We start from the raw sequence: 24,923 nt of genomic DNA on the forward strand, positions 1-24,923 counted from the left end.
CAGCCAGGGGTGCGGCCTGAGGGAAGAACCAGCGAGGGTGCCAGGTTCCACGGACGCCTTTATGCTCCCCACGTGGAGGGGGAACCAGGGCCCCCGGCAAAGAGGCCCACTTCCCACCACCCTCCCGTTCCTTCCCGAGACCCGTCTGCCTGTACTGGCGGGTGGCGTGTCTGTGCAGCCTGGTCACCCCTCCCGGACCAGCTGTGTCCCGGCCCTGGGGAGGGAGGCTGGCAGCAGGGGCAGGTGGTCCTGGAGGGGGTGGCCCCAGAGGAGCGGGGAGCGGCGCGGGCGGTCGGCGTCCTGCAGCGACGGGGGCAGTGCGCGGCCACGGCTCTCGGGCAGCAGCAGGACGCGCAGCAGGGCGAGGACGGCCAAGGACGGGAAGGCCACGTGTTGCAGAAAGAAGCCATGCTGCCACGCGTGTCGGTGAGCGGGGCGGCCACCTGGCCCAGGAACCCAGCTCCCAGCACCAGGCCCAGCCCGGCACCCCTGCAAGAGGGGGCGGTGGGACACGGCCCAGCGGGGCACCCAGCGCTCCTGGGGTGGATGGCCCTTAGCAGGCCCCAGGAAGACACCTGCAGAGTCGGGGGAGGGGAAGCTGCCCTGGATCGAGCGCTGTCCTTTCCATTAGGAAACTGAAAGTCCATTTTTGCCCTGGAATCCGACCCTGCCTGGGGGCTATCACTTCCGACCACCCACCGCTCCACTCATGAGCTGATGTGCAGACCCTTCTGCGGCCATTGTCCCCCTCGCCACCCAGGAAGAGACACCTGAACTCTGGTCCCGATGGCATGGACCTGGGGTGTGGGGAGCGCGGGGCGCACAGGCAGGGCCCTGCCCTCCAACCCTGCACTCTTCTCACCTGCTCACCATGGGGAAGACCTTGGCTGAAAAGAGGCTGCTGAGGGCGGACACTGCCTGGGAGGCCAGGAGCCCCAGGACAGAGACGGGCAGCAGCGTCCAGCCAGGCAGGTCTGGGGAGGAGGAGAGGCCCCACGCTGCCCACACTCCCTCCCTCCCCTCACCTGTGTCTCAGGGATCCGGGCCTCCCCAGCCTTCTACCTCTGCTCCTGCACTTGGGGTCAGGAGTTGCAGGCTGCCCCCGGCCACACCAAGCCCTTATATTAAGCCCCTTCACATAGAATCTTTTTGGCCCTCACCTCTTTGGGCCTCAGTTTCCCCGGGTGCACAGTGGGGAGGTGGGTGGGGAGAGAACAGCAACCTCATGCGAATGCCTCATGCCCTGTGCCTGCCTCTCCGGGATCCCCACCACCACTGGGCAAACCCCCAGCCACACATGACAACCCTGCCAGCCTGCAGGGCCCCACACTCACACTGGGCCCCTGCAAGGAGCAGCAGGGGTGCCAGGCCCAGGACCAAGGTGCCCAGCAGCAGGACTGGGCGGCGCCCCCAGAGATCTGCTGTCAGGAGCTGGAAGACCACGGCCGCTGCCTCCAGGCTGGCCTCCAGGAAGTAGGGCCAACAGAAGGCGGGGTCACGCGTGGCCAGGTTGCGCAGGAAGCTGGCTCTGATACCCCGCCGATCAGCCTGGGAGGCATGGCAAAGCTGCAGGCCCAGCCAGAGCCGCGGACTCTCACCCCGTGGGGAAGGCCAAGATCCCTCCCTCCCCTTCCACCCACACCCTCCCCTCCTCACGAACTGAAGCCCAGGATGAGTCCGTTTCTCCAGGCGACGCGGGTATGCCAGAGTTCCAGGACCGAGTGGTGTCGGGGCTGGGGCTCCCTGCACACAGCACGTCCGGCTCTGCGGCCCCGGGGACATAATGGGGCATGAAGGAGGGGATGACACCTCTCCTCCCTCCTCCAGCACCCAGGCCTCCCTTCTCCCTGGCTGGTCCATTACCCGTAGCCAGGGAGCTCTCCTCCTCTGAGCTGTCTTTGGTGTCCACACCACTGGCTTCCGCAAAGCGCCGCAAGATCTTCCTGGCTCGGGCCGGCTGGCCTGTGGCCAGCAGCCAGCAGGGAGACTCGGGGAACAGGGCTGGAGACCTGCGGGTTTGGGGTGAGGATGCCAGGGGACCTCCCGGTAGAGAGGACCCAGTGGCGAAGCACAGTGCATGGCTCTGTGTCCCTGGGTCCCTGGCCCGTGCCCATCTTCCTGCTGCTGCATGGAGGTCAGAGGGAAGCAACGCACGTGGCCTCCACAGTGGATGTGAACCCCTCTCACTCACCCCCAAAACAGCAGCAGGAGTCCCGTGGCCAGGGAGCTCAGCCCCTGCAGCAGGCGCCAGTCTTCCAGGAGCAGGGCCAGGCCAGGCAGCGGCAGCATGCCCGCCACAGAGAAGAGGCCGCCCCCGTGGAGAATGCCAGGCAGCGCGGGGCGTCACCCAGCTCCAGGCCTGGGCAGACACAGACGGCCTGGGGCCCAGGCCTCTCGGGAGGGCTGCCCTGTCCAGGGCTGTGGTGATCAGTCGCTGGCCTGCCCAGGACCTGGACATCTGAGGCACCCGGGCCTGCCCACAAAGAGCAGAGCCCACAGAGCAAACAGCTCCCCGCCCACCTTCTGGAGAAGGGCCCTCGACTGGAGTGCCAGAAAGGCGCCCTCCAGCGGGCCAGAGGCCTAGCCTGAGTGGGCGGCCCCCAGAGCCCCCCACGGTACTCATGAGCCACATAGAAGGCTAGGGAGGCTCCTGCTGAGGCCCCCCCACGAAGCAGCTGCAAAACCAGTAGGGCGGCAAAGCCAGTGGCCAGGGCCTTGCTGGCCCCCAGGCCCGTGGCCAGCACCGGAGCCCACAAACACAGCCCGGCGGCCAAACCTAGTGGGCAGCAGGGGACACACGTGGATTTGGGTCAGGAGGGCTCAGGGGAGGGCTGCCAGGGCAGAAGGGCAGGGGCAGCGCCTCACCGGTCACAGCCTGGGCCCAGGAGGACACAGCCCAGCAACCAGCCCAGGAGGTAGTCCACCTGCTCCAGGGGCACCTTGCAGCCGTCCTCACACACGAGGTTCCACTGTAGGGGATACCAGTCACCTGTCAGCTAGCCAGGACCCCTACCCCCGCTGGAGTTCCCAGAATATCACGCTGGAAGGGACCCTAGGTATCCTGTTCCGATTCCTCCCTGGAGACAAGGGGAAACAGGGAGAGAGACCAGGGACTTACTTGCTCAGGACTCAGGATCACACGGCATGGCCTCCTGACCCTGGTGGTCTTCACATGGAACTGGACAATTCCTGGTCTGAGCCCCCAGGTGGTAGAGGCCTGGGGTCCCCAGGACACCCGCATGGAGCCCCAAGTCTGGTTTCTCCTTTGCTCTGCACGGGGTTGCACCTGCCTTTCTCCGGCCATCACTCTGCTGCCAGGCTGGCCCCAGGGCCTCTCCTGCCCTTCCCCTGGCCTGTGCACCTCGAGAGCCACTCCTGGAACAGGCTGCAGGGCCACGCCACCGGCTTTTCCCGGCCAAGGGCCCTTTTCCCGGGCTACTCTGTGTCTTCTCCTCAAGCTTGACACACCCTTTTGGGTCACACTACGTCAGAGTTTTTATTTTAAAATCCGACTGCTTGTGAAAGCTGGTGGGCGAGGATCCATCACTACACCAAACAGGTGGCCAGAAGGAGGAAGCCCAGCCGGTTCAGGGCCCCAGGTGGGCCCGGCAGGGATGTGGCAACCCTGTCCAAGCTTCCACCCGGGGCCCTTCCTCCCAGGGGCAGGGGGTGGGGCTGCGGACAGAGGCTGCCAAGAGGAAGGCAGGGTGGGCTGGCCTAGCCAGAGGAGGGGGAGGGAGGCCCCGTTACCCGCTCCGCGACCTTGGCGTCCCTGCCCCTAGGCCAGCCTGCACACACCTTACAGGTGGGAGGTCTGCTCTTCAAAAACGGAAGTGACCCAATCACTCTCTTGATTCAAAGTCTTGGGAGCCCAGCCTGAACACCTGCATAGCCCAAAGCCACAGGTTGCTAGAATGTTCATGGCACCGAAGGGAACTCCAGGCCCTGCTGACCGCTGGGCACCTACCTGCTCAAACCTTCAGCTTACCGCCCCCCTCCCGGACTGCCTGCCCACCTTGGCAGCACCCAGCCTCGGACTCTGCCTTTAGGCCCGGCACCCTGCCTATGGACACCTGCTGCACCGTCAGACAGGAGGGGGCTGAGCCCCGCGCAGTCGAAAGCCCCAGTACCACAGCCCCGGTCGATCAAGGGCCGAAGACCGAGGCGGGACTGGAGGAGGGGGAACAGAGGAAGGGCGCTGAGGGCAGGGGGACGGAAGGAGGGGGAGACAGAGCAGGGAAGCAGAGGACGGGGCGGGGGACGGAGGGGCAGGTGCAGAAGACCTGGGTGACCGGGCTGCGCAGCAGGCCGGCGGCGGGCAGCGCGTAGCGCCAGCCGCGCGTGCAGGACCGCGTGCCGTTGGGGCGGACGCGGGGCGCGGGCTCGGGGTAGCTCAGCGGCAGGCAGGGGCCGGGGGCGAGCGCGGGGTCCGGACCGCAGTGGTTTGCGGGCAGCGCGGTGAGCAGCAGCTCCGAGCCCAGCGCCAACCCCAGCGCCACGCACGGCAGCCACGAGGCGGCGGCCAGCAGGCACCGGGACCGGCCGAAGCCGCCCGCCGCGCGCAGCACCCGCGCCTCCAGCTCCGTCCCAGGGCTCTGCACTCCGGCTGCCGGCGGGGCGGGGCCTGAGAGAGACGGTACCTGAGGGGCGGGGCCTGAGAGGGCGCGGCCCCATAGGGGCGGTGTCTGCGCTCTGGAGGCCGGCGGATCGGGGCCTGGGCGGGGCCCGGAGAGAGGCGGGGCCGGAGAGCGGCGGTATCGGCTGGGTGGAGCCCTGGAAGGCAAAGCAGGCCGCCGGGCGGGGCCTGGGCCGAGGGGCGGGACGGATGGGGTGCGGCCTGGAGCGGGCTGGGGGCGGGGCCATCGAGGGCCGGGCAGGTGAGGGGCCTGGCCGTGGACGCGGGGGCGTGGTCAGCGAGACGTACTAGCACGGAGCGTGGCGTGGGGCCGCGCCCTTCGGGGCGCTTTGGAGCGCGCGAGGTCCGAGCGGCGTCGGAGCAGGAAGGAGGTCCGGCCAGGCCTGCGTAGCGCGGGCCACCACTGCTCCCCGGCGGCCGGCCGCGGCGCTGCAGCCAGGGAGGGAGCGCCTCCGGCCGTCCAGCTCGGACCGTCCAGCTCGAACCCTAACCCGTCCAGCTCCCTTCGTCCTCCGGGGACCGTCCTGCGTGGCCACCGGTCTGCAGCCCCGGCGGAGCGTGGTGGCCGGAAAGGAGAGGCCCCACTCGGTGCTGCGCGTCCTCAGAAGTTTGAGGGTTATCGTAGGGTTATTCGGCAAAACGAGCTTCCAAGTTACTTTATCCCGCGCTGGTCCTCCTGTGAGCTTGGCTCGGAATACGCTGCACTTCGGCTTAGCCGACACCGTCACCCTGGAGGGTCTCCATCCCAGGAACAAGGTAAATCGCGTTTGTTTTTCACTTTTCGTTTTCGCAGGGAGGAAAGGTAAAACAGGTCCTATAGATTATGCTTAATTGTTTTTAATTGAAGAAGAATTCACATAACATGAAACTAACCATTTAAGGTACCACCACCACCTTTATCAAGTTCCAGTATATTATCACCACCACGGAGGAAAACCTGGTACCCATTAAGTAATGATTAAGTGATCACTCCCTAGCCCTCCTTCTTCAGCCACCTGGCAACCGCCCGCCATACAACACGTGGCCTTTGAGATCTGGCTTCTTTCACTTAGAATAATGTTTTCAAGGTTCACGCACATTGTAGCAGGTGTCAGGACTTCATTCTCTTTTACGGCTGAATAGTGTTCCATTATATGTCACATTTTGCTTATCCATTCATCTGTTGAGGGACGTTTAGGTTGCTTCCACTTCTTGCCTATTGTGACTTCTGTACAAGTGTTTGACTCCCTGTTTTCAGTTCTTTTGGGTGTATACCTAGGAGTGGAATTGCTGGGTCATGTGGTGAGTCTGTGTTTAATTTTTTGAGGACTCACCAAGCCGTTTTCCACAGTGGTTGCCTATTTTGCATTCCCACTAGCAATATATGAGGGTTCCAGTTTCTCCACCTCCTCGCCAACACCTGTTTTCTCTTAAAAAAACAAAAGCCAAAAAAAAAACAGAACTAGCCCCATCCTGGTTGGTGTGAAATATCTCACTGAGGTGTTTGTTTGTTTTTTGCCAGGTGGGAAGGCTTGTGGGATTACAGTTCCCCTAACGGATCGAACCCGGGCCCTAGCAGTTGAAAGTTTACTTAGGTTTTGATTTGCGTTTTCCTAGTGGCTAGTGATGTTGAGCATCTTTCCATGTGCTTGTTGGATGTGCGTTTGTCTTTGGAGAAGTCACTGTTCAAATCCCTTGCCCATTTTTTACTTGGGTTGCATGCCTTTTTGTTGTTCAGTTGTAAGAATTCTTTACGTATGCTGGATACTAGACAGCATTAGATACATGATGTGCAAATATTTTCTCCCGTTCTGTAGGTTGTCTTTTCACTTTCTTGATTGTGTCCTTTGATGCACAAAAGTTTTTAACGCTGATGAGTTTCAGTTAATTTTTTCTTTATGCTCATGCTTGCAGTGTCATATGTAAGAAGCCATTACCAAATTCAAGATCATGAAGATTTACACCTGTGTTTCCTTCTAATCGTTTTATAGTTTCAGCTCTTAGATTTAAGGCTTTGATCCAATTTGAGTTAATTTTTTTTTTTTTTTTTTTTTTGCGGTACGCGGGCCTCTCAGTGTTGTGGCCTCTCCCGTTGCAGAGCACAGGCTCCGGACGCGCAGGCTCAGCGGCCATGGCTCACGGGCCCAGCCGCTCCGCGGCACGCGGGATCCTCCCGGACCAGGGCACAAACCTGCGTCCCCCACATCGGCAGACGGACTCTAAACCGCTGCGCCACCAGGGAAGCCCCTCGAGTTAATTTTTATATGGTATGTGATAAGGGTTCAACTTCATTGTTTTGCATGTGGATATCCAGATTTCCCAGCACCATTTGTTGAAAGGCCTGTCCTTTCCGCATTGAATTGTGTTGGCACCCTTGATGAAGCCAGTTGTATGGTTAATATCTGGACTCTCAATTTTATTCCAAGGATCCCTGTGTCTGACCTCATGCCAGAAGCATAATGTCTTGAGAACTGGAGCTGTGTAGTGTGTTTTGGAATTGAGAGGTGTGGGTCCTCCAACTCTGTTCTTTTTAAGATTGTTTCGGCTGTTTATTTTTCACTAGCAACTCCATATGAATTTTAGGATCACTTTTTCTATTTCTGCAAAAAAAGAATGTTGGGATTTTAGTAGGGATTGTGTTGAATCTATAGAATGCTTGGGGAATATTGCCATCTTAACAATATTGTTTCACAAGATGTCTTTCCATTTATTTAAGTCACCTTTAACGTCTTTCAGGAGGGTTTTGTGGTTTGGGGTATACAGATCTTGGACTTGATGGAATTTATTCCCAAGTATTTTATTATTTTTGATGCTATTGTAAGTGAGGTTACCTTATAAATTTCCTTCTCAGATTGTTCATTGCTAGTGTATAGACGTACAAGTCGTTAAAAACTACTGATCTGGTGTCCGACAATTTTGCTGGATTTCTTTATTAGGACTTTCTACACATGACATCAAGTCATTTGCAAATAGAGATAGTTTTACTTCTTCCTGTCTAATTTGAATGCCTTTTCTTTCTTTCTCTGACTAGAACTTTTACTATAATATTGAATAGAAGTGGTGAAAATGGACATCCTTGTCTTGTTCCAGATTTTAGAGGAAGAATTTTCAGTCTTTCATCACTGATTATTATATTAGCTTTGGGTATTTGGGATATTAGCTTGGGGCCTGCTGAGGTATTCTCCTTCTATTCCTTTTTTTTTTTTTAAGATTTATTATTTATTTATTATTATTAATTTTTGGTTGCGTCTGTTCTTAGTTGCGGCACGTGGGATATTCGTTGAGGCATGCGGGATCTTTCATTGTGGTGCGTGGGCTCTTCATTGCGGTGCACAGGCTTCTCTCTAGTTGTGGCGCCTGGGCACCAGGGTGCGTGGGTTCTACAGTTTGTGGCACGCAGGCTCTCTAGTTGAGGCGCTCGAGCTCAGTAGTTGTGGCGCGCGGGCTTAGCTGACCTGCAGCATGTGGGATATTAGTTCCGTGACTAAGGATCGAACCTGCGTCCCCTGCATTGGAAGCCGGATTCTTTACCACTGGACCACCAGGGAAGTCCCTACTCCTGGTTTTAACATGTTTTATCATGAAATGATGCTGAATTTTATCGAATGCTTTTTCTGCATTAATTGAGATGATCATGTGGTATTTTTTCCCTTCCTTCTATTCATGTGGTGTATTACATTGACTGATTTTTGTGTGTGGAACCACCCTTCTCATTCCTCAGATAAATCCGGCATGATCATGGTGTATAATCATTTTAATGTGCTGCTCGATTCAGCATGCTAGTATTTCCTTTCTTTTTTAAAAAATATTTTATTGATTTATAGCTGATTTACAATGTTGTGTTAGTTTTGGGTGTACAGCAGAGTGATTCAGTTATACATATACACATATACACTCTTTTTCAAATTCTTTGCTCATAGAGATTATCACAGAATATTGAATAGTGGTCCCTGTGCTATACAGTAGGTTCTTGTTGGTTATTTAATATACAGTAGTGTGTGTATGTTAATCCTAAGCTCCTGATTTATCCCCCCACCCTGTGTCCCCTTTGGTAACCATAAATTTGTTTCCGATATCTGTAAGTCCATTTCTGTTTTGTAAATAAGTTCATTTGTATCATTTTTAAAAATTAGATTCCGCATATGAGTGATATTTGCTAGTATTTTCTTGAGGACATTTGCATCTATTCATAAGATACTGGTCTGTAGTTTTTTTCTTTGGTGTCTTTGTCTGACTTTGGAATCAGGATTATGCTATCCTCATAACTTAGGACACATCCAATAGGGCACACGTACAATAACTTCGGAGGTGTTCCTTCCTCTTCTGCTTTTTTGCAAGAGTTTGGAGTGGATTAGTGTTAATTCCTTAATGTTTGGTGGGATTCACCTGTGAAGCCGTCTGTTCCTGGGCTTGCTTTCTTGGGATGTTTTTGATTACTGACTCGGTCTCTTTCTTTCTTACAGATCTATTCTTATTTCTTCGTGGGTCAGTTTGGGTAATTTGTGTGTTTCTAGGTATTTGTCCATTTCATATAGGTTTTCTAATATACTGCCGTTGTTTATTGTAGAACCTTTCCTCATTTCTGCCAAACCCATAGTAATGTCCCCTTGTTCACTACTGATTATAGTGATTTGAGTCTTCTCTTTTTTCTTAGCCTCCATAAAGAACTGTCCACTTAATTGATCCTTTCAAAGAACCCGCTTGTTTTGCTGATTCTCTTATTTCATGTATCTCCACTCCAGTCTTTATCCTTTAAGCTAAACCCAAAGCCTCACTTCTACTGCCTTTGGGTTTAGTTTTCTCTTCTTTTTCTTGTTCCTTACGGTGTGAAGTTGGGTTATTGATTTCATTGTTTTTTGTGTAGCAGGCATTTACATCTATAAGATTCCCCTGGAGTACTGTATTCACTGCATCCTATACGTTTTTCATTTTCTATAGTTTCCAAGAATTTCCAAAATTTCCTTCGTGATTTCTTCTTTGACTCATTGGTTATTTAAGAGTGTGTTCTTTAACTTCCACGTGCTTGGAATTTTCCACTTTCCTTTCTGTTACTGATTTCTAACTGCATTCCGATGTGGTCAGAGAAGATCATTTGTGTTATTTCAGTCTTTTCAAATTTACTGGGACTTGTTTCATGGCCTAGTGAGTTATCTGTTCTTGAGAATGTTCCATGTACACATGAGAAGAATGTTTATTCTGCTGTTGTTGGGTGAAATGTTCTGTGTATGTCTGTTAGATCTAACTAGTTTATAGTGTTCAAGTCCTCCATTTCCTTACTGAATTTCTGTCCAGTTGTCCCATCCATTATGAAAGTAGAGAATTGATGTTTCCAACTATTGTTACAGAACTATCTATTTCTCCCTTCAGTTCTGTCAGGTTTTAGATCATACGTTTTGGGGCTCTGTAATTTGGTGTGTATATGTTTATGATTTTTATATCTCCTTGATGGAGATATATATATATATATATATATATATATAATCTTAAAAAATCAATATATAATGTTTTTCATTGATTCTTGTAACAAATCAATATATAATGTCTTTCACTGATTCTTGTAACAATTTTTAAATCATCAATATATAATGTCTTTTTAAAAATCAATATATAGGGCTTCCCTGGTGGCGCAGTGGTTGAGAGTCCGCCTGCCGATGCAGGGGACACGGGTTCGTGCCCCGGTCCGGGAAGATCCCACGTGCCGTGGAGCGGCTGGGCCCGTGAGCCATGGCCGCTGAGCCTGCGCGTCCGGAGCCTGTGCTCTGCAGTGGGAGAGGCCACAACAGTGAGAGACACGCGTACCGCAAAAAAAAAAAAAAAAAAAAAATTCAATATATAATGTCTTTCATTGATTCTTGTAACAATTTTTAAGTTACATTCTGTTTTGTCTGATAATAGTATAGCCACCCCAGCCCTCTTTTGGATTTATTTGTTTTATGTATGTCTTCTGTGTGTATGATTCTTTGTTGTTGTTGTTCCTTAGTTCTTCCATTACTGTCTGCTTTTGTATTTAGTTAATTTTTTTAAGTATACCATCTTGATTCCATTTTCTTTTCCCATATGCTTTTTACTTATTTGTTTGTGGTTACCTTGGGGATTACAGTTAACATCTTATGACAACCTAGGTTAAACTTATTTAAATAATACCATTTAAAAATACCATTTTTGTATTATATAAATAATACCAATTAGTTTCAATAATATACAAATACCCTGCTCCTGTATATCTCTGTCCCTCCTTTATTTTTTAAATTATTTTTTAATTAATTAATTTATTTGTTTATTTTTGGCTGTGTTGGGTCTTTGTTGCTGTGTACGGGCTTTCTCTAGTTTCAGCGAGCAGGGGCTACTGTTCTTTGCGGTGCCTGGGCTTCTCATTTTCGTGGCTTCTCTTGTTGCAGAACACGGGCTCTAGGTGCGTGGGCTTCAGTAGTTGTGGCATGCAGGCTTTAGTAGTTGTGGCTCGCGGGCTCTAGAGCGCAGGCTTAGTAGTTGTGGTGCACGGGCTTAGTTGCTCCACGGTGTGTGGGATCTTCCTGGGCCAGGGCTCGAACCCGTGTACCCTGCATTGGCAGGCGGATTCTTAACCACTGCACCACCAGGGAAGCCCCTCTGTCCCTCCTTTAGATTGTTATTTTCACAGATTACATCTTTATATATTGTGTTCAAAGATTTATAATGATTATTGTGTGCATTTGTCTATTAAATAATATTAGAAAAAGTGGAGTCATAAACCAAAGTTCAATAATAGTGGCTTTTATGCTTACCTATGTATTTACCTTTACTATTTGCTATTGACTGAATTGTGTCCCCCAGAATTCATGTGTTGAAGCCCCAACCCGCAATGGGATGGTATTTGGAGACGGAGCCTTTGGGGGTGATTAGGTATTGAGGGTAGAGCTCTCAGGATGTGATTAATGCTCTTAATAAGAAGAGACACAAGAGAGATCTCTTTCTCTCGCTCCACCATGTGAGGACACAACAAGAAATTGGCCTTTTCCATCCTGGACGAGGACCCTCACCAACCTGCCGGCACTTTGATCTCAGGCTTCCCAGCCTCCAGAACTGAGGAGTAAATGTTGTTTAAGCCCCTCAGCCTGTGATAAAATGTTGCGGCATCCGAGTTGACTAAGACACTGGTGTTCCTTATCTTACTTATGGCTTTGAATCGCAGTCTAGCATCCTTTCATTTCACCGTTAAGGACTCCTTTAACATTTCCGTAGAGCAGGTCTGGTGGCAGTGAACTATTCCAGCTTTTGTTTATCTGGAAGTGTCTTAATTTCTCTTTCATTCTTTTTTTTTGGTTTATCGATATATTTTTTGTTGAAGTATAGTTGACTTACAGTGTTGTGTTAATTTCTGCTGTACGGCAAAGTGATTCAGTTATATATATATATGTGTATATGTGTATATATACATATATATATATATGTATACATATATACATACACACATTTTTTAATATTCTTTTGCCCTGTGATTTATCACAGGATATTGAGTATAGTTCTCTGTGCTATACAGTAGGAACATGTTGCTTATCTATTCCATATAGAAAAGCTTACATCTGCTCACCCCAACCTCCCACTCCATCCCTCCCCTAGACCCCTCCCCTTTGGCAAACACCAGTCTGTTCTCTGTGTCCGTGTTTTGTAGATAGGCTCATTTGTGTCATCTTTTAGATTCCATATAGAAGTGATCTCATGTGGTATTCGTCTTTCTCTTTCTGGTCTACCTCACTTAGTATGATAATCTTTAGTTGCATCCATGTTGCTGCAAATGGCATTATTTTGTTGTTTTTTTACAGCTGAGTAATATTCCATTGTATATATGTACCACATCTTCTGTTCGTCTGCCGGTGGACCTTCTGGTTGTTTCTGTGTCTTGGCTATTGTAACTAGTGCTGCAGTGAACGTTGGGGTGCATGTATATTTTCAAATGATAGTTTTCTCTGGATATATGGCCAGGAGTGGGATTGCTAGATCACATGGTAATTCTATTTTTAGTTTTGTGAGGAACCTTCATACTGTTTTCCACAGTGCCTGAACCAACTTAACATTCCCACCAACAGTGTAGGAGGATTCACTTTCCTCCACACCGTCTCCAGCATTTGTTGTTTGTAGACTTTTTAATGATGGCCATTCTGACTGGTGTGAGGTGGTACCTCGTAGTTTCGATTTGCATTTCTGTAATCATTAGCAATGTTGAGCATCTCTTCACGTGCCTATTGGCCATCTGTATGTCTTCTTTGGAGAAATGTCTATTTAGGTCTTCTGCCCATTTTTCAATTGGGCTGTTTTGTTGTTGTTGTTGGGTTGTATGAGCTCTTTGTATCTTTTGTAAATGAAGCCCTTGGCGGTCACATCATTTGTAAATATTTTCACACATTCTGTAGGTGGTTTTTTTTGTTTTATTTATGGTTTCCTTTGCTGTACAAAAGCTTGTAAGTTTGATTGGGTCTCATTTGTTTATTTTGTTTTTATTTCTATTGCCTCGAGAGACTGACTTAAGAAAACATTGGTACGATTTATGCAGAGAATGTTTTGCCTGTGATCTCTTCTAGGAGCTTTGTGGTGTTAGGTCTTATGTTGAAGTCTTTAAGCCATTTTGAGTTCATTTTTGTGCATGGTGTGAGGGTGTGTTCTAACTTCATTGATTTACACGCAGCTCTCCAACTTTCCCAACACCACTTGCCGAAGAGCCTGTCTTTTTCCCATTGTATATTCTTGCCTCTTTTGTCAAAGATTAATTGACTGTAGGTGTGTAGGTTTATTTCTGGGCTCTCTATTCTGTTCCCTTGACCCATATATCTGTTTTTGTGCCAATACCATGCTGTTTTGATTACTGTAGCTTTGTAGTATTGTCTGAAGTCTGGGAGGGTTATCCCTCCTGCTTTGTTCTTTTCCTTCAGGATTGCTTTGGCAGTTCTGGGACTTTTATAGTTGCATGTGAATTTTAGGATTACCTGTTCTAGTTCTGTGAAACATGCCATGGGTAATTTGATAGGGATCACATTAAATCTGTAGATTGCTTTGGGTTGTGTGGCCATTTTAACAATATTAATTCTTCCAGTCCAAGAGCATGGGATATCTTTCCATTTCTTTGAATCATCTTCAATTTCTTTTATTAATGTTTCATAGTTCTCAGTATATAACTTTTTCACCTCCTTGGTCAGGTTTATTCCTAAGTATTTTATTTTTGGGGGTGCTATTTTTAAAATAAATTTATTTTGTTTATTTATTTTTGGCTGCCCTGGGTCTTTGTTGCTGCGTGCGGGTTTTCTCTAGTTGCGGCGAGCGGGGGCTACTCTTCATTGTGTTGCAAGTGCTTCTCATTGTGGTGGTTTCTCTTGTTCCGGAGCATGGGCTCTAGGTGCATGGGCTTCAGTAGTTGTGGCACGAGGGCTCAGTAGTTGTGGCTCACAGGCTTAGTTGCTCTGTGGCATGTGGGATCTTCCCAGGCCAGGGATCAAACCAGTGTACCCTGCATTGGCAGGCGGATTCTTAACCACTGCACCACCGGGGAAGTCCCTGGGGGTGAGATTTTAAATGTTTTTTTTTTTTACATTCCCTTTCTGATATTTTATTGTTGGTGTAAAGAAATGCAGCCAATTTCTGTATGTAATCTTGTATCCTGGTACCTTGCTGAATTCATTTATTAGTTCTGGTAGTTTTTGTGTGGAGTCTGAAGGGTTTTCTATATATAGTATCATATCACCTGCATATAATGACAATTTTACCTCTTCCTTTCCAATTTGAATATCTTCTGTTTCTTTTCTTATCTCATAACTGTGGCTAGGATTTCCAATACTATGTTGAATAGAAGAGGTGAGAGTGGGCATCCTTGTCTTGTTCCAGATTTTTGCAGGAAGGTTTTCAGCTTTTCACCATTGAGTATTATATTGGCTGTGGGTGGGACTTCCCTGGCGGTCCAGTGGTTAAGACTCTGCGCTTCCAAGGCAGGGGGCATAGGCTCGATCCCTGGCCGGGGAACTAAGATCCCACATGCCTGGCGCAGCCAAAAAAAAAAGAAAGTCATGATATATCAGTTGTGGGTTTGTCGTGAAGAGCTTTTATTATGTTATGTTCCTTTTTTACCCACTTTAGTGAGAGTTTTAATCATGAATGGATGCTGAATTTTGTCAAATGCTTTTTCTGCATCTATTGAGATGATCGTGTGGTTTTTGTCTTGTCTTTTATTTATGTGGTGTATCACATTGATTTGCACATGCTGAACCATCCTTGTGAACTTGCGATGAATCCCACTTGTTCTAGGTGTATCTTTTTTTATGTGTTGCTGGATTTGGTTTGCTAATATTTTGTTGAGAATTTTTGCATCTATATTCATCAGAGATATTGCCCTGTAATTTTCTTTTTTGGTGGTGTCTTTGTCTGGTTTTGGTATCAGGGAGATGGTGGCTTCATACTATGTCTTTCATAGTGTTCCCTTCTCTTCCATTTCTTTTGGAAGACCTGGAGAAGGATCAGTAGAAGTTCTTTTTTATATATTTAATAGAATTCACCTGGGGAGCCATCTGGTCCTAGACTTGTGTTTGTAGGGAGTTTTTAATTTTGATTTTTATTTATTTTGTTTATTTGGTTGCACCGGGTCTAAGTTGTGGCACGTGGGCTCCTTGGTTGCAGCACGTGGGCTCCTTAGTTGTGGCAGGCAGGCTCCTTAGTTGTAGCTCAAGGGCTCCTTAGTTGCAGCTCTTCAGCTCCTTAGTTGCAGCACACGGGCTCTCTAGTTGTGGCATGTGAACTCTTAGTTGCAGCATGCATGTGAGCTCTAGTTCCTGGACCAGGAATTGAACCCAGACCCCCTGCACTGGGAGTGTGGAGTCTTAACCACTGCACCACCAGGAAAGTCCCTGTAGGGAGTTTTTTAAAATTACAGATTCTAGGGAATTCCCTAGTGGTCCAGTGGTTAGGATTCCATGCATCCACTGCAGGGGGCATGGGTTCCGTCCCTGGTTGGGGAACTAAGATCCTGTATGCTGCATGGTGAGGCCAATAAAGAAAGAAAGAAAGAAAGGGAAGAAAATTACAGATTCTGTTTCTCTTTTAGTGATCAGTCTGTTCACATTCTCTGTTTCTTCTTGATGCAATTTTGGTGGGCTGTATGTTTCTAGAAACTCGTCCAGTTTTTCTAGGTTGTCGAATTTGTTGGCATATAATTGTTCATAGTATTCCCTTATGGTTTTTTGTGTTTCTGCAGTATCAGTTATGTTTCCTTTTTCATTTCTTATTTTGTTTATTTGGGTTCTCTCTCTTTTCTTTTTGGTGAGCCTGGCCAGAGGTTTGTCAATCTTGTTTATCCTTACAAAGAACCAGCTCTTGGTTTTTTTGATTTTTTTCTATTGTTTTTTAAATCTCTATTTTATTTATTTCCTCTCTGATCTTTATTATTTCCTTTCTTCTGCTAAATTTAGGTATGTTTGTTCTTCTGTTTCTAATTCTTTTAAGTGGTAGATTAGGTTGAGTTTTCTTGTTTTTTGAGGAAGGCTTGTATTGTTATGAACTTCCCTCTAAGAACTGCGTTTGCTGCATCCTATAGATTTTGTATGGTTGTGTTTTCATTGTCATTTGTCTCAAGGTATTTTTTAATTTCCTCTTTGATTTCATCATTGACCTGTTGGTTTTTTAGTAACATGTTTTTTAGCCTCCATGTAATCATTATTTTCTCATTTCTTTTTCTGCAGTTAATTTCTAGTTTCATGATGTTGTGGTCAGAAAAAATGATTGTGAGAATTTCCATAGTCTTAAATTTGTTGAGGCTTGATTTGTACCCTAGTTAAGTGTAACTGCCCTCTTGTATCATTGGGGATCTCTGTTGCCTTATTGATTCTCTGTCTAGAGGCCCTGAGTGGGGTGTTAAAGTCTCCTACTACTACTATTACTTTATTCCTGTCAATTCCTGTCCTTATGTCTGATATTTGTTTTATGTATTTGAGTGCTTCTATATAAGGAGCATATATGTTGACGAGTGTAATATCCTCTCGTGTTCATCCTTTATTAGTATATAGCGTCCTTCTTTATCTTTCTTTATGGCCTTTGTTTTAAAGTCTACTTTGTTTGATATGAGTATTGTGACCCCTGCTTTCTTGTCGTTTCTGTTTGCATGAAATATCTTTTTCCATCCCCTCACTTTCACTCTGTGTGTGTCCTTTGCCCTAAAGTGGGTCTCTTGTAGGCTCTTGTTTTGTTTTGTTTTTATCCAATCTGCCACTCTGTGTCTTTTGATTTGTCATGCAGTCCATTGACATTTAAGGAAATTATTGACAGATATGTATTTATTGCCATTTTAAACCTTGTTTTCCCATTGATTTTATATTTCGTCTCTGTCTCTTTCTTTTTCTTTTTCGTTTTGTGATTTGATGATTTTCTTTTGTATTATACTTGTGCTCTCTTCTTTTTGGTTTTTCTGAATCTATTGTATGTTTTTGATTTGTGGTTACCTTGTTTTTCAAGTATGGTAACCCCTTCCTATATCTACTTGCCTTAGACGGGTAGTCATGATTCTGACCAGGGTCCTTAGCCTGCTTAAGCAATAGAAGTTGACGTGAGGCTAGACAAGAAAGCCAGCAAGCCTTTACTGGGGCCCTGCACCGGCTGCAGGGGGGAGTGAGAACAAGTAACAGGTTCCCTTTCTCACTCCCTGAGGGGGGTGCGAGCCGGTTCCTTACATGGGGTGAGGGCAGGGGTGTGTCCAGGGGTCGGGCTGGAGGGTGGCTTAGGTGATCTGCCCACTTCTTTGTGGTGTTGAGTGCAGGGGGGCATGCACGGTACCGGGCTTTTGCTCCCGGCTCTTCAGAAATGGCAGTTGGGGTTGGGTTTTTTTTGTCTTTTGTATCCTTTGGGTCCAGAATTTGCCCCGACTGCACGTGCTCGCAAGTCATTTTTAGTCCCATATAGTTTCTTTGTCTTCCGTAGCTTGAGGAGAGGTGTGTCTAGGTGCAAGCACTGCAGCAAAGGGTCCCAGGTCCCAGGCCTGTCTCATTCCTCCCAAGAGACTCTACACCCTTATTCTTTTTTTTTTTTTTTTGCGGTACGCGGGCCTCTCAGTGTTGTGGCCTCTCCCATTGCAGAGCACAGGCTCCGGACACACAGGCTCAGCGGCCATGGCTCACGGGCCCAGCCGCTCCGCGGCATGTGGGATCTTCCCGGACCAGGGCACGAACCCACGTCCCCTGCATCGGCAGGCGGGCTCTCAACCACTGCGCCACCAGGGAAGCCCGTACACCCTATTCTTAAGGAGTAAGGGCCTGAAGGTCTCTTCTTCTAAACTTCTTCCGGCTGGACAGGGGCCACAGAGCGTAGCCTACCCTGGAGGTGTCGAAGTCCCTCGCTGACTGTCCCAAGGACCTGTAGGGACCTAGGCCACCCTCCGCTGGAATGGGCTGAATGCCTTGAGCCGTCGTGAGCCTCACTTGGAACTGTTGGCGCCTAGAAGACACAAACTTAACCAGAAGGTTAAACAAACAAGGGCTTAAAAGGAGAAGAACAACAGTAGCCATTAAAGGGCCTGGAAAGGGCAGGACCCAGGTTAGCTGCGGGAGGGCTTCCTGAAGTGCCGACCAGACGGCGGTGGTGGTGCCCCTGCCAGGAAGCCGTTCTGCTTGGGCATGTATTTTTGTTAATCTCGGGGTTAAAGTTTAACATGTTTCTCGATTTATAGAATGGAAGGTCCGGACCTGTTGGTCCCAGGTCTCCTTCCTGGGCCGCAAAGGCTTAGTCACAGTTTTACAACAGTAGGGAAGACAATAGAGCACTAGGCGAAATATAGCATAAATCAGCATGACCGAAAGGGGTTATGAGAAAATGAAAACCTCCTACTGGAAAGCTTTTTATACCTCGTGGGATCCAGGAGAGCAATCCAGAGAACCAGCTTTCAGTTTCCCCGCCCGTATTAAACAGTGAGGATCGTCGGTTAACTGTCTGCTGAAGACACGTGGCTTGTTGTCGAATTTTCTCAGCGTTGGGAAGAGGTGTTGACATATGTGCCACAAGCAGTATTGGGAATGGGGACTGCCCTGGTGGCGCAGCGGTTAAAAATCCACCTGCCAATGCAGGGGACACGGGTTTGACGCCTGGTCTGGGAAGATCCCACATGCTGTGGAGCAGCTAAGCCCGTGCGCCACAACTCCTGAGCCTGCGCTCTAGAGCCCACAAGCCGCAACTACTGAAGCCCGTGCGCCACAACTACTGAGCCCGCGCGTCTAGAGCCCGTGTTCCACAATGGAAGCCACCGCAATGAGAAGCCTGTGCACCGCAACGAAGAGTAGCCTCTGCTCGACACAACTAGAGAAAGCCCGTGTGCAACAACAGAGACCCAGAGCAGCCAACAATTAATTAATTAATTAATTAAAAATAAATAAAAGAAGTACTGGGAGTGGCGCAAGCCCCTCCTTGTTCTGCTAATAGATAACGCAGGGCCAGTCGGTGGCCAAGTACCCCTTGGCCAGGGAGTCTGGAGACGCGTGTTGTGAAGTAGCAAGAGATTCAGCAGTCTTGTTGGCTAGGGTGGTGAGGGTGTGAGACAAGCTCCAAAGGACATGTTGGTGGGCAGCTACCCCCCACCATGGTAGCAACGTGTACCCGAAGAAATAGGTACCTCCATCTGGGATGTTTCCGGGTAAAAATGTCGAGTTAATTGGGTGCACGGTTTTAATGAACTAGCCCAATGCTTGGGCTCCTTTAAGGAAAGAATCAAGAAAGGGAAGGGGTAATTAAAGTTCCCAGCATACGTTGCATGGGTGTGGAATAATTGTGTTAGGCACTTAGTACCCACAGTTGTTTATCTACCTGGCACACAAAAATGTGTCCTGGCGGGGCACAGCAGACCGGCGGGCCCAAGGCTTTAAGTCCTAGCCATCTAATCCTATTGTGGCAATACGCTCCCGCACACACCCAACACGGTCCATCCATGTCCGCTGTGTCCGTGTCCCCTCCCTCCGTCAGGGAGCGCGTTGGGGTTTGAGCGCAGGTGGGCAGCTGGAGCTCCGGCTTGGGAGGGGGCCACAGTAACATGTTGGGGAGCTGTAATGCCAGTTCTTTATCCCCACATTGTGATTTCATACTTTGCTTCTCTTGCTAAGGGAAGAGTTAAGCAAGAGAGTAGAATTTTCTTCAGCAGGGAAGAGAACAATTCTGACTGTGTACATTACCGCACTGACTCTTGGGTTTTCAGTGGAAAACCATTTTCCCTCAGGATGGACAGAGGGGTCTCTGTGGTCAGTGACAGACTTAGCTCGAGGCAAGCAAACCCAGCGTTCAGTCCGCCGCGTGGAGGAAGCGCGAGTCTGAGCAGTGCGGACCGGGGAATTATGCATCCATCCTGCAGATGAGGGAAGGAAGCAGGGAGGGGGAGCGTAGCTCGTAGCTCCACAGTTGCACCAATCAGAGGTTTGATCTTGAGAGAGAACCAGAGAGCAGGTAGCAAACGAGTGTTAAGAGAAATGCTATAGTGACTTAAAACCCGGGGGTAAGTGTGGGGTCCTGAGGTTTTAAGGTGACTCACATTAAACCGCCCAGCATGGGCAAAGAAGTTGCCTCTGGGGTATGGGTGCCGGACGGTAGCGACACTCGTGGAAGATTCCGAGAGCGAGGGGGACAGTAATTACCCAAACCCGCCAGAGCCTGGTAATTATTTTGTGAGTGGGCTGGAGTATTGGCAGGCAGAAAAGAAAGTAGTGCTTATGGGCACGCAGCCTTGGGTTTGTGAAGTTTCTTTGTCCTTTTTCCGGACGAAGAGCTTCAGGCCTTGAAGAGCTTCGCGTGTCCACCTGGGTTTTTCGAGTTGCCCAGGGTCCTCTGTGTCTTGTGAGGACGCAGAGTGGGGCAGGTTGGTGGGGACAGCTGGGACGTGTGCCTTCGGGTTCCTGGGACATACTGGTGGGGACAGGCTTAGGCCTGGACATGTGTGCGCAGCTCATGAGTCCCTGGAGTTTGGTGCTCTGGGGCGCTCAGCAGGCTTGGTGCTCTGGGGCGCTCAGCAGGCTTGGTAAGGGCCCCTCCGTTTCGGGAGCAGCAGGTCGCCGGGGACTCGTCTTTCCAGGTCTCTGAGCGCACCCAGTCCCCAGGTTTACGGTGGAGTGACTGGGGTTGTTACCTGGGGCAGGCCTGGACTCTTGCCATGTTCCTGGATAGCCCTCAGGATTTGGCGTAGGTTCGTAATGTATTCACGATGGGCTTAGGTTTCCGGGTCAGTCAGCACGTCTAGAGTGAGAAGTGGCCTCCCGTATGTCATTTCGAAGGGACTCAACTTAGTAGTTGTTTCAGGGGCTGCCCTGACGCTTAAGAGATCTATTGGCAGCAGGCGATACCACTACTCATGTTTCCTGATAGTTTGCTCAAGGTTTTCTTTAGAATGTGACTGGCCCGGTCCGTTTTTCCTGAGGACTGAGGTCTCCAGGACGAATTCCTAAAGCCTGCAGAAACTGTTGAGTGACCTTTGCTACAAGTGAAGGTCCATCGTCGCTCTGGAGATGGCGGGGCAACCTGAACCTTCGAATAATTTCTTTTAAAAGCACCTTAGCCACTTCAGTTGCCTTTTCTGTCCTAGTGGGAAAGCCCTCTATCCATCCAGTGAAAGTATTTATAAAGGCTAGTAAGTATTTGAAACCCTGGGAAGAGGGCATCTGAGTGAAATCCACTTGCCAGTCCTCTCCTGGGAAGTCCCCCGTCACTGGACTGGGCTAGCAAGAAGGGGAGGCTGAGGTTGCCCCCTGCATTTTGGGTGTCACAAAGGGCACAGGCTTGAGTAACTCTTTTAATTGTCTCTGGGAGCCGTTTTCCTGTAAAAAGCCGGAAAATGATTGTAGACATTGCATCCCTCCCCAGATAGAGAGAATCATGTAGCCCTTTAATAGTTTTCCATTGGTCAGAGAGACTTACGAGCAATTTCGGGTCTGTGTGCCACCAGCCATCCGTTCCCTTAGTTCCCCCTCTGTTTCGTGCCCAGTTCTCTTTGGAAGTGGAGTACCTGGGTGTAACGTTAGAAGAGGTGGGTATGGGACTAATGCCGTTTCTGGGGTGGGCGTCAGGGCCGCTGTCTTTGCCTCCCGGTCTGCCCTGTTGTCCCCTCAGGTAAGTTGAGAATCTTCCTTTTGGCCCCATGGCAGTGGATGAGTGCTACTAGTTTTGGTCCCTGAACCACTTCTGTGACATGTGAAACCTCAGCCCCATGTTTTACAGGGGAATTCACTGCATTCGAAAGTCCTCTTTCTCTCCAGATGGCCGCGTGGGCGTGTGAAATCAGGAAGGCGTGTTTCACGTCTGTATATGTTTATACTTTTTCCTTCCCCCAAGCTCAAGGCTCAGGCTAGGGCTGTCAGTTGAGGTCTCTGGGGTGAAGTGTTAGGTGGCAGAGGTTCGCTTCTGTGGCACCATGAGTGCTCACGATGGCATACCGCCCTCCTGTCTCCATCTTTAACGACACTACTGCTGTCAGTAAACCCTTCTTCCTCGGGGCTTTCTGTAGCCTGGTCTGTCAGGTCAGGCCTACAGGCATGAACCTGGTCGAGGGTTTCACAGCAGGAACGTGTTAGTTCTGGGCCTTCAGCAGGCATCCGTGTAGCCGGGTTGAGGGTGTAGCAGGTTTTGAGGGTTACCTCTGCGGAGTTGAGGAGTAAAGCCTGGTTCTTAGTAAGGCGGCCTCCAGTTAGCCAGTGGTGGCCTTTTATCTGCAGAATCCCTTGCACGTGTTAAGGGCTCTGGACTTCAGTGGCTGTCCGAAGGTGAGCTTGTCAACTTCTTCCACTAATAAAGCAGGGGCAGCTACCCTCCCCCAGAGGCAGCCAGGCCAGCCTCGGGCCACGGAGTCTGGTGGTTTGGAAAAATAGCCTGTAGGCGGAGGAACTTCTCTTAGCTTTGTCCAAGGACCCCCAGAGTCGTCCCCTGCTTTTCAGCTACGTACAAGATAAATGGTTTTATTTTCAGCTGGGGAGACCAGAGCAGGATCTCTGGTGAGGGCCTGTCTGATATTATTAAAAGCCCTTTCTTGTTCCCCTGTCCAAAGTAATGTTTCTGTATCTGGGCCTTCAGTGGCTTCCTATAGGGGCTTAGCCATTAGCCTGAATCCTGGAATCCGAATTCTGCAAAATCCGGCCGTGACTAAGAAAGTACGAAGATTGTTTTTTTTTTTTTTTTTTGTCTTTGGGGTGCTTAGGCCTAAGGTAGCTTGTTTTCTATCTGGAGATAACTGTCTACTTCCGGCATTTGTAATATACCCCAGATATTTAACCTGTTCCTTTGAGGTTAGTGCCTCTTTCCGGGAGTCCCTGTAGCCCCGGGCCCCAAGCAGATTAAGGGCTTCAATGGTATTTTGACCTGAGGGCTCCATGGTGGGGCTACGTGTTACTATATCATCCACACACTGTAGAATGGCCCTCTTTTAGGTGTATTTCCCTTAGTTCTTTTCCTAGGGCCTGGGAGGACAAGTGTGGGCTGTCCCGAAACCCCCGAGGCAGTACTCTCCAGGTATATTGTTGCATTTGGCCTGAGTGGGAGTTAGTCCACTTCAAGGCTGACAGGTACTGAGATGAGGGATGAACTGGGATACAAAAGAAGGCATCCTTGAGGTCAAGCCCAGTAGACCATTTGGCATCTCCAGGAACCTGGACTAGTATGAGGACTGGCCATGAGGAGATGTGTAGGGACTGCCTCGGTTACTGATCTAAGGTCCGTACCGTTCGATATTCCCCATTTGGTTTAACAACCGCACGAAGGCTGACAGGACACTAAGAGGCCACGTTTGAAGCATTTATGAGGGGCTGCAAACGTTTCCTTGCTCCCGGCTTTGTGGCGTGCCGTCTCTTGTTAGGCTTAAGGCTAATTTTCACAGGTTGGGCAGTGCAGCCTTCCCAGGGGTTCCTTTGTCCCAAACTGCAGGGTTTACTGCGTGTAGAATACGGTTGGGAAGAGGCCCTTGTTCTTCCGGCTGATTTGTTTTAGAGTCAAGAAAAGGGGCTGCTTGGGGCCCCCTAACTGTAATATGGCTCTGAGGGAGCCCGGAAGGTCTCTCTCCAGTAGTGGGGTAAGACACTCAGGCACAACTGAACAGCCACGTGAGATCAAACCCTGTTCAAGTTGAGAAGCGAGAGGCCCAGTGAAGAAGCGGGTGTGAGGCCGTCCATTGACATCAGTCACTGCGCAGCTCTTGGAGGAAGGAGGTCCAGTGCGGGAGATCAGGACAGAGTAAGTGGCTCCCGTATTAATTAAAAAATGGATTTTCTTACCTGGCTCCTTGATGGAGATAGACATCTTGTTGCGGGGAGCCGCCGGAATCCCCAGGCCTCCTCAGTCGTCCAGCATGGCCGTCTCGGGGGCGGGAGCCCGCCTTCCCCTTCGGGACTGGGGACAGTCCCACTTCCAATGCCCTGCTCGTTTGCAGAGCGGGCGTGGACCAGGGGGTTCTTTTCGGCACTTTGGGCCCAGTGGCTGGTCGACTTGCATCTGACGCATTCCCCCTTGCTGGTTGATACCTCTGGGCGGGTGGGAAGCTTCCTTGGCCCCTTGGGTCGTCCCGAGGCCGCAAGGCGCGGCTGACGGCCGTGGTCATCAGTTGAGCTTGAGCGCTGGCCTGTCTTCACGTCGTGTTCTCTCTTCCTCCTCAGCTTGACCTCGATTATTAAATACCCCAGAGGCCACCTCTAGGGGTTAGGACGTAGGTGTTGGTGGGCCTAATCGTAATTTGGGGGTTTCCGCCTGCTATCAGGGGCGGATTCGCTGATAAAATGTTGTCCCAGAAGGGGCTTACCCTCGGGAGTGGAGGGGTCAGTGTTAGTACATTTTCTGAAAGCCTCCACAAGCCGTCCCTGAGAGAGGGCTGGGCGTTCCTTTTCTTCCTGAGTCACTCCTTTAAGCTTTCCGTAGCTAACTGGCTTTGTGGTACACTTGCTCATCCCTTCTACTGTACGCTGGATCATGTGCTTCCTGGCTTCTGCTCCCTCGTGGGAATTATCGTTTCAGCAGGGCTCCTGATCTGGGACTGCCTCTCCACCCATACCAGAATGTTCGGGTTGGTCCCTGGCAAGCTGGTCAGCGTGCCCCTGGGCTGCCCCCCAATTCTCTGTTTCTCCCCAGGGGTACAGCAAATAGACAGGACTCTTTGGACATCCTTCCAAGTTGAATCAAAGGCCAGAGTTAGGGCCTGAAACCTTTCAGCAGACTTCCTAGGGTCTTCCGGAAACCGGCCCAGTCTCTGTTTGCATTGGGCTAAGTTGGTTAAAGAGAAGGGCACACGCACCCTGATTGTCCCTTCGCCATTTGCCACGTCCCTAAGAGGGCATAATTCCCCTATCCTGGGTGATAG

The 24,923-nt window shown here is 49.6% G+C and overlaps 1 protein-coding gene across 1 annotated transcript; it reads right to left on the bottom strand.

Moving 5' to 3' along the window:
- Positions 1-183: 183 nt before the first annotated feature.
- Positions 184-23,872, bottom strand: SLC22A31 (solute carrier family 22 member 31; the record flags this gene model as incomplete). Its single annotated transcript, XM_082677846.1, is given in 16 exon segments — positions 184-413; positions 416-489; positions 863-974; positions 1,335-1,538; positions 1,541-1,548; positions 1,657-1,750; positions 1,753-1,764; positions 1,864-2,009; positions 2,192-2,318; positions 2,321-2,359; positions 2,615-2,745; positions 2,747-2,776; positions 2,866-2,969; positions 4,284-4,804; positions 4,925-5,065; positions 23,848-23,872. Coding segments are annotated over 16 exon segments (1,998 nt in total).
- Positions 23,873-24,923: the final 1,051 nt, after the last annotated feature.

Source organism: Grampus griseus, assembly GCF_964374135.1.
Source record: "Grampus griseus genome assembly, chromosome: 19".
NCBI lineage: Eukaryota > Metazoa > Chordata > Mammalia > Artiodactyla > Delphinidae > Grampus > Grampus griseus.